The sequence below is a fragment of the Esox lucius genome, chromosome 8 (genome assembly GCF_011004845.1).
Source record: "Esox lucius isolate fEsoLuc1 chromosome 8, fEsoLuc1.pri, whole genome shotgun sequence".
Taxonomy (NCBI): domain Eukaryota; kingdom Metazoa; phylum Chordata; class Actinopteri; order Esociformes; family Esocidae; genus Esox; species Esox lucius.
Window position 1 is genome coordinate 28225292 of NC_047576.1, and position 10268 is coordinate 28235559.

A 10268-nucleotide genomic window follows, 5' to 3' on the forward strand; every position below is an offset into this window, starting at 1 on the left:
GAGGAGAGAAGGGCAAAGACAAAGTAAGAATCTTCAAACTACCTACTCAGCAAGTTTCAGTCCAAACTGAAGAGCCCATTTAATAAAATCTGTTTTTTTCTAATTGAAGAGTCCATTTTATACAATAGTGTCTATTCAAACTAAAGAATTCATGTTATACAATAGTGTCTATTCAAACTAAAGAATTCATGTTATACAATAGTGTCTACTCAAACTGAAGAGCCTATTAAACAATACTGTCTATTCAAACTGAAGAGCCTATTAAACAATAGTGTCTATTCAAACTGAAGAGTCTGTATTAAACAATAGTGTCTATTTAAATTGAAGAATCCATGTATTACTCATTGTTTTTATTTTAACTGAAAAGACAACCAGAAAACACACACAGGCACACCCAGAGACAACTCGTGGAGACATAAAACACATACACGGTATAGATACACACACAGGATCAGATTAAACTCATTCAAAAGGAAATACACCATGCACATTTAGCCAATAAGGAGAGTTGATAGGGTCCTCACAGCATCAGAAGACACTGGGTATTGATAACCACATGGATAACCTGTGGAGGCTCAGCTACAGCCTACAGCTGCCAAAGGAACTGGAATGCGTGAGCGGCTCTTATGGCTCAAACTGGAATAACCTCACGGGCAACAGAACCTCAGCTCCATCAATGGAACTTCCACATTCAGTGGACTATTCACAGGTAACAGTAGTGTGTGTGTGTGTGTGTGTCTGTCTGTCTGTGTGTCTAAGTTAGGCTGTCAGACTTACGTTGAGTCATTATCCTTGTCTCCCTTTTCTTTCTTCCGTATCCCGAAGGCCTTCCTGGTACGTTTTTTCAATCCTGAGGGAAAACCGAGAGAAAGAGAGACTGTGTGAACACAAACACAGGTCTGAGCACACAAAATCAACAAGTTGCAGCATCAAAGAGCAAACATCACCTCTGCGAGGAAGTGTGTGTATGTTTATAGGAGTCCAGGTGTGCAAGTTTGAGGATCTTCATGTTTGTGTATACACAGTGAATGTGTGTGTGTGTTTGTGTATGTATTTGTGGGTCTGTTAGCTGTGAAGGTGACTATCCACTATGATCCAGCAGTTCAAATGTGAGCTTTTCATCTATTATTAAGTAGCAGGACCAACTGTGAAGGCTAACACATATAGCTTTGAGGAGACTAACATTCAGTCATATATTAAACCATCCTCATAGTCAATGGCAATGGATGCTTTTCTGTTAATTATTGATTAACCAATGCCCCTTACTCTGATAATGACTCCCATTAGAGCTCAGTCTAAATCAATACACTGTATCATGAGAAATAACTCATTATGGCCAAGAGTAGGAAGGAAGCTGGCACTGCTCCCAAAACAATTTTATAAAGTATAAGAGAAAGACTAAGTACCATTACAGCAGGGAAAAAGTGTATTTCAGCTAGCTCAAATCAAGACGATTTTGATACGCTACATTTGTAACCAGTCATGACACCCAAATGTTTAAACAGGAACTCAGAAAAGAAGCTAACTTAATTGTTCTGTATATTCAGTCATTTGCAGAGATTTGAGTTAACTGAAACAACCAAAGAGTTATCTAAAATGACCAAAGAAACTGAAATTCGCCTTTCACGCAGCTTCCTGTCATAATAACTTTAGCCTTTTTTAACTAGAGCAGATCATCAATTTGCAGAATTCTCCAATCCATTCTTACCCAAAACAAATGCCCAGTTATCTCCCTGCATTTCTGCTCCCGATATTCCAACCTTATCATTCTCTCATGTTTCTCTCAGTCCATCGTCTTGCGCCTCCACCTCTCCAACTGCAATGACATGCACTGGGGAGCCCAGAGCCCTGGAGTGTGTCTTCACGCAGACTTCACACACGCAGGCATGGTTAAACCTACGCATACACATACGGCACACAGCCACACACGATATCTATCCCTACCCTATCGACTAGTGTCTCAATTCAACACCAGTAGCGTAGCTCATGAATTAACAAGTCTATGAATGAATAATCAACAGCATGAGGGGGAGAAGACCTAACAACCTGCAATCTCCTGCACCAGTTCAAATATGCCTCTATGCCCGTCTGTCTGTCTGTCTCAACTTCCTTCAGATAGTGTTGGTCTCTGTCTAGCTACTGTATCTGTATGTCAGCACTGCTTTGTGAAGATCTGATCAGCACCCCCCAACCTTTACCAGTCAGCTGCTATGACTAACTGTCTCTGTCCTTCCGGGTGTCTGTTAGTACTTCTCCTGTCTCTGTCTTATTACACTGCAGGCATATGGGTGGGTAGGTATCATTGCCTCATACTGTCCTGAGTGGAGGGCTCTGGTTCTGTGGGTACCGGTCACAACCCAAATGCGAAACTGATCTCGCACCAGGCAGGCCTTCTCCCGGCAAGCCTTCTCCTAGACCCAGTAACACATTAAAACGTTGACCCGGCTCACAAACTTCGCTGTGGAGTTGAACACACTCTGGTCACACACATGGGAAGCATCACATTAATAGTATTACTGACTCCACAAAACCCCACCCTGAAAGTAGTGACCTTTCACAGCCTCCCTAGAAATGGCCTGGTTAACAATATTCTGGTTGTGGATGCTATTTAATGACTTAGTGGCTTCCATAAGAAGAAGCTAGTGGAAATGTTAATGCAGTTAGAGGTTTCTCCTAAAGACTCAGGAGAGGAAAAAAGGGACTGGCCACTGGTACAAGAGCAGGAGCCCCATATGACCACTGATCACAGGAATGGGAAGAGGGCAGTTGGAGGGCAAAGGGAAGATGATGGCATCTGGGCCACTGACTCGATCCAGTGCTCTGAGTTCTTCAGTTTACCCCGGCTATGCCATGACATTTGACGGCTATGCCATGACATTTGACGGCTAGGCCATGACATTTGACGGCTAGGCCATGACATTTGACGGCTAGGCCATGACATTTGACGGCTAGGCCATGACATTTGACGGCTAGGCCATGACATTTGACGGCTAGGCCATGACATTTGACGGCTAGGCCATGACATTTGACGGCTAGGCCATGATATTTGACGGCTAGGCCATGACATTTGACGGCTATACCATGACATTTGATGGCTATACCATGACATTTGATGGCTATGCCTTGACACATGACACTGTTGCTGATTAGGGTCTTTAACGTTCTGTATCTGTGTGTCTCAACTGCATGGGTCAGTGTTCCAGAATGTGGATCCTACCGTGTGAGTGTTGTGTGCTTCAATGTCTTTATGCCTGTGCGTGTCTGGATTTAACTGCAGTCTGGAGACGTTGACTGTCTCTTTCAGACACTCCAAAGACTACAACAGACCAGGGACTCCCTACTGTGTTGGAGGATTATCAAAATAGCTAAGATCTGAAAGCACACACACACACACACACACACACACACTTCCCCTAGCCGTGACTAGGCCTATTCAGAGTGATCTACACTCTCTGGGCAGACGAAGCAAGAACTGTTGTACAAGCTGGTTTAAACAGGGAGAGGCTGGAGAGGCTCTTTATCCTCACTGAACCAGACTCAGTCTTGATGCCAGGAGGGCTCTTCACACAGCATTGAGGGGAGACTGCTGCTTCTGTGCATACAGAGTGGAGGACACTATTCACATACTTAATTGGATTTTATTTATTTATGTATGATAAATATATTCAACCAATATCTTTAAATATGTTTCTGTTTTATTTAAATATATTCAAAAATATTATTTTTGGGTATGGGAAAGAACTCTTTATATACCTCTGTGATATATTTGTTTTGAGGTAAATATTTGGGGAAGGATATAAAAAAAAAAAGAAGATATAGCTTTGAAAGTAACCAGGAGCACCAGTGTGCATCATCCAGTGTGCATCATCATTGTGAAATGGAAGAAGGTAGGAACCGACTCGTCCTAAAACTGTCCGTCCTCCCAAACTTTGTAACTGGGGAAGAAAGGCCTTAGAGATGGAAGAACCTGCCAGAAGAACAACCATCTCTGCAGTAACATCAATCAGGCCTTTATGGTACAGTATCTAGGTGGAATCCTCTCCTGAGTAATAGGCATATGAAATGCCATCTCTCTAATGAGAACTAAATCATACTATTAGGCCTGAAAGCCAAGCGCCAACTCTGGTGAAAACAAGGTTCCTAATTAGCATCATCCCTATGGTGGAGCATGGTGGATGGAGCATCATGCTATGGGGATGCTTCTCAGGGTCTGGGAGACTGGTTAGGATTGAGGAAGATAAATTAACAAAATACAAAGAGTGAAGTGAAGATTTTTCAGGAGTACCCACTGCACATAGCCTATTATGCTGGAGTGGCTTCAGGACTGCTGGAGTGGCTTCAGGACAAGTCTGTGAATGTCTTTGAGTGGCCCAGCCAAAGTACAATTTTGAATCCCATTTAACATATCTGGGAAGACCTGAAGATTGAGGGCCAATTTGTGCAATAAATTGGAAAAGCATATATATATATATATATTTAAATGTTCTTATATTGCTTATTATGCTGTAATGTGGTGTTCTTCATTGCAAGGTCCACGGGCCGCAGATGTCGCCCTGGTAGCCATACATGCGGCCCTTGATGTATCCACCACGGTTTTAAGGGTTGCATGATTTTGTCTTGTGGCGGCCCTGGAACAGTGGCCTTCATTTGAATATATGTGAAGAACAGTGGATTGTGATTAGACTAGGGGTGCGTCGGTACACCTAACCCACGGTATGGTACGTATTGTGGTTTGAGGGTCATGGTACGGTACATTTTGGTACAGAGGGGGAAAATGTTTACTTATTAAAGATCAGTTTTAGTTTATTGGCTAATTTAATTGGCAAAAGATTGGCAAAAGTGTTAGCAGCGGCGTATGTAACTTTTGTCGAGCAGTTAATATTTTATCAACAATTCTCTGCCTATCCTTTGTGTAGTCCACTGGGAAGTAAAAATGCTGCCAAACTGGAGATTTAAATGAAGCTGGAGGACTTTGCAACGTTGATTCATCATCGCCATTGTAGATCTAGCTGTGTTCTGCATTAGGCTCAATAAGTTTGAAAAGTAAAAGAAAATGCCTACATTAATTACGACATGCTTCTTATTTAATCAGAATAACTATATACAGAATATATTCATATCAATCTGATTTATTGAAGAGATTCATTTCAACATAGAGTAGCTATTTATTTATTTTAAATGTATTAAATTTTTCATGTATTCGGAACCGTGAATAGCACCCCGTACGGTACGGTTATGAATATGTGTACCGTTGCAGCCCTAGTCTAGACTAAACGCAAAAAATGAAAAAATCTATAAGAAATGAATCTGTAACAACGTGGAGAAAATTAAGAGGCCTGAATTTTCTGAACGACCCTGTAGACATGGTGAATCAGCTGATAACAGGATAAAAGCTGGGGGATCTTATCAGACGAAACAGTAAAAAAATAAAACAATCAAATTGCCAGGCTAAGAAATAAGGTTGCGGTGTCTTACTCTAACGGTCGACGAGGGATTGGGGAAAGATGGATATAAAGGTTGGCAGGGAGGCTTAAAATGGCCTGAGTGTTATTATGAGTCATCCCTGTGAGGATGGAGGAGAGAGCTACAGCAGACGGAACATGTGGTTCTGTACACAAACAAATGTGCGGTCAAACCAATACACACAAGCAAGTGCAGAATCAGGTAGAACCAGGCACACACAGAGCGCATTTCTCTTTTTTGTGAGCTGTGATTCAAAATGAGATCAGTACACATGCTGTTTCATTTGAACTCTGTCTTTAAAGAAGACCAGATGGCAGAGGAGGAAAGGATACGCAGGAAGTAAGAAGACTGGAGCTTGATATCGGTCTGTTGTAATGCACAGAAACAGAGCAACACAGCCTGAGACAGAAAGACCCAGTAAGAGCAAAAGCGAAAGAGACCGAGAGGCACAGGGACAGAGACACAGAGAGACTTAGGAACAGAGAGAGAGAGAAACAGACACCAAGAGTACACTTAAGGCAAAATGTATATTCTGTGGCGCAAACGTGCCCCGACCCCACACTTCAGCTTTGCACCAACGCCTCCAACAGAAACAAGTGGTACTCTCCGGAAGATTCCGGAAGCTACTGGCTGGGCCAGCCCCGGATCTACATACTTGTGTCCCCCTGGGACCTTTTAGGGCCTCCCAGGGAACATCTCGGGGTGGAGGCCAGTAGCAGAACAGGAGATAAAGCAGACAGGGCTGCAAGATGGCCAGGATCCCAAGCTACAAGCCCTAGCACCCATTCCTACCAAACCACCAACGGGAGGCCGCCCTAAAGACAAAGCCGCTTCCCCATAAAAGGGGTTTGCTTGTAAGTTGGATTTCTGCCTCACCATTCTAGTTTTGTTAACGAACCGCCGACAAGGACCCTGAACGCAACCTCTCTTTCCGTTCTGTGTCTCTCCCTGTTACAACTCTAACTTCATGCCAATAAAGTAATTTGGGTAATATGAGAAAGACAGAACAAACCCTTCTCAGGAAGTGCTGACTCACATCTACAAAGACAGTAAAATGGCCACTGGACACAGGCCAACAGCCCAGCCACAGTGTGAGTGCCTCATACTCTATAGTCCAGTAGGCTGCACTGTCAGCTACAGGTCACCCATGACAGGCTCCCCACAAAACAAAAACCTTCCGTTTTCAGAGAGCTCTTCAACCCAGCTTTGTTGTCCATTAAAAACATTGGACCAGGTTTGTTCTTCTACGCCAACGAGAAGGGCCACCCATTGGTAGCATTTGCATCCACTGGATGGTTCCAGGTCTTAGAGAGAAACTCCTCCTCTCCCTCAGCTTCCTTTTACCATGAAAACAAAATTATTGGAACTCAGGTGTTTAACACTTTCTATGTAAGGTTAGCTATGGAAAGACACTTATTGCACACGTGTACGTACAGTATCTCACAAAAATGAGTACACCCCTCACATTTTTGTAAATATTTGATTTTATCTTTTCATGTGACAGCTCTGAAGAAATGACACTTTGCTACAATGTGAAGTAGTGAGTGTACAGCTTGCATAACAGTGTACATTTGCTGTCCTCCCAAAATAACTCAATACACAGCCAATAATGTCTAAACCGCTGGCAACAAAAATGAGTACAGCCCTACAAAAGTGAGTACATGTTGGCATTCATGGTTCACTCAATGAACTGTAGCTCCCCAGTGCCAGCAGCACTTATGTCACTTTTGTGACATACTGTATATACAGTGGGGAGAACAAGTATTTGTTACACTGCCGATTTTGCAAGTCTGTCATTTTTTAAAGTCTGTAAAAAAATCCAGAAAATCACATTGCATGATTTTTAAGTAATTAATCAGCATGACAATATTTGGTACCGAAACCTTTGTTTGCAATTACAGAGATCATACATTTCCTGTAGTTCTTGACCAGGTTTGCACACACTGCAGCAGGGATTTTGGCTCACTCCTCCATACAGACATTCTCCAGATCCTTCAGGTTTCGGGGCTGTCGCTGGGCAATACGTACTTTCAGCTCCCTCTAAAGATTTCCTATTGGTTTCAGGTCTGGAGACTGGCTAGGCCACTCCAGGACCTTGATATGCTTCTTACGGAGCCACTCCTTAGTTGCCCTGGCTGTGTGTTTCGGGTCATTGTCATGCTGGAAGACCCAGACACGACCCATCTTCCAAGCTCTTACTGAGGGAAGGACGTTGTTGGCCAAGATCACGCGATACATGGCCCCATCCATTCTCCCCTCAATACAGTGCAGTCGTCCTGTCCCCTTAGCAGAAAAGCATCCCCAAAGAATGATGTTTCCACCTCCATGCTTCCTGGTTGGGATAGTGTTCTTGGGGTTGTACTCATCCTTCTTCTTCCTCCAAACACGGAGTGGAGTTTAGACCAAAAAGCTCTATTTTTGTATCATCAGACCACAGGACCTTCTCCCATTCCTCCTCTGTATCATTCAGATGGTCATTGGCAAACTTCAGACGGGCCTGGACATGCGCTGGCTTGAGCAGGGGGACCTTGCGTGCGCTGCAGGATTTTAATCCATGACGGCGTAGTGTGTTACTAATGGTTTTCTTTGAGACTGTAGTCCCAGCTCTCTTCAGGTCATTGACCAGGTCCTGCCGTATAGTTCTGGCCTGATCCCTCACCTTCCTCATGATCACTGATGCCCCACGAGGTGAGATCTTGCATGGAGCCCCAGAACAAGGGAGATTGACCTTAATCTTGAACTTGTTGCCTTCTCACCAAGCTGCTTGCCTATTGTTCTGTAGCCCATCCCAGCCTTGTGCAGGTCTACAATTGTATCCCTGATGTCCTTACACAGCTCTCTGGTCTTGACCATTGTGGAGAGGTTGGAGTCCGTTTGATTGAGTGTATGGTCAGGTGTCTTTTATATAGGTAACGAGTTCAAACAGGTGCAGTTAATACAGGAAATGAGTGGAGAACAGGAGGGCTTCTTAAAGAAAAACTAACAGGTCTGTGAGAGCTGGAATTCTTACTGGATGGTGGGTGATCAAATACTTATGTCATGCAATAAAATGCTAATTAATTATTTAAAAAAATCTAACAATTTGATTTTCTGGATTTTTGTTTTAGATTCTGTCTCTCACAGTTGAAGTGTACCTATGATATAAATTACAGACCTCTACATGCTTTGTAAGTAGGAAAACCTGCAAAATCGGCAGTGTATCAAATACTTGTTATCCCCACTGTATGCTCCGATCAGCCATAACATTATGACCACCTGACGCCAAAACAGCCCTGACCTGTCAAGTCATGGACTCCACTAGACCTCTGTGCTGTGGTATCTGGCACCAAGACGTTAGCAACAGATCCTTTAAGTCCTGTAAGTTGCGAGGTGGGGCCTCCATGGATCAGACCTGTTTGTCCAGCACATCCCACAGACGCTCAACTGGATTGAGATCTGGGGAATTTGGAGGCCAACTCAACCCCTTAAACTCGCTGTGTTCCTCAAACCATTCCTGAACCTTTTTTGCTTTGTGGCAGGGCGCATTATCTTGCTGAAAGAGGCCAATGCCATCAGAGAATAATGTTGCCATTAAAGGGTGCACATGGTCTGCAACAATGCTTAGGTAGGTGGTACGTGTCAAAGTAACATCTACATGAATGACAGGACCCAAGGTTTCACAGCAGAACATTGCCCAAAGAATCACACTGCCTCCGCTGGCTTGACCCTGTCACCGGTACCCCGCTTTTCCTTCTTTGGACCCCTTTTGATAGGTACTGACCAGGAACACCCCACAAGGGCTGCAGTTTTGGAGATGATCTGACCCAGTTGTCTAGCCATCACAATTTGGCCCTTGTCAAAGGTTGCATCTAACACATCAACTTTGAGGACAGAATGTTCACTTGCTGCCTAATATATCTCACCCAATGACAGTTGCCCTGATGACGAGACAATCAGTGTTATTCCCGTCACCTGTCAGTGGTCATAATGTTATGGCTGACTGGTGTATATACACAGAGCTCTGGAACACACACGATGACATGCAACACAGGATTTGTCAGTTGAGCTGAGTGGATGCACGCTTTGATAAGACAGATTATTTTGCTATGGAAAGTGGGTCATGACGGCCAGAAGTGTGTGGACAAAGTGTTCCAGGATGCCTTGATGTGAGAACAATCCATCTGTAAATTCCCAAGGCTTCCTATTACATGCGCTTCCATGCAACTCGCATTTATCAAAAATAAATCCTACTTTGGCTGTTTACAATAACTGGTTTGTTGGCAAATAGTGTCTCAAACTTTAGACCAGGGCTCCTCACCTGAGACTGGTACTGCTTGTGTTCTATTCTGCCTGGTAGTCATTGTTAGTGCATTTTCCTGCAATCCCTGGTCTAAATAAGGCCCTGGTTAGAGGGCTAGAATGAAAACCATCAGTATTCTGGGTGCCAAGGCCCACCACTTTAGTCAGAAGACTCCCTACTCAACAAACAACGAACCAAGCATTTTCCTTTTAGAACGCTTCAATGTTAGTTGACATCTGTGTTTTAGAATAAACTGAATTGACTGATGGATGGGTTAGCACCAGGGCATGGTTTTAATTTGGCCCGTTAATCCTCTCCAGATTGAACCCCAAATACTCCAGCCACATCCTTCTACTACCACAATGAGTCGCCAAATCAATCAGAGAGAGAAACCCAGAAGCAGAAATCCTTTTCTTTTCCCCACCCACATATATATCCGTCCATTTAAATAAAATGTAATTTGCAGCAGATCTTGCCTGAGCTCCATCAGCAGATTCACCACAGACAGAAAAGGATGGAAACATAG

At 43.6% G+C, this 10268-nt stretch overlaps 1 protein-coding gene across 13 annotated transcripts in view; it reads right to left on the reverse strand.

Annotated features, from left to right (window-relative positions):
* Positions 1-10268, reverse strand: part of sgip1a (SH3GL interacting endocytic adaptor 1a) — a 98391-nt gene that overhangs the window by 31859 nt on the left and 56264 nt on the right. For all 13 annotated transcript variants that reach the window (XM_034293681.1, XM_034293684.1, XM_034293683.1 and 10 more), the window contains one exon: positions 778-850. In XM_034293681.1, coding sequence (XP_034149572.1) covers positions 778-850 — 73 coding nt within the window. The remainder of the gene's footprint in view (positions 1-777; positions 851-10268) is intronic.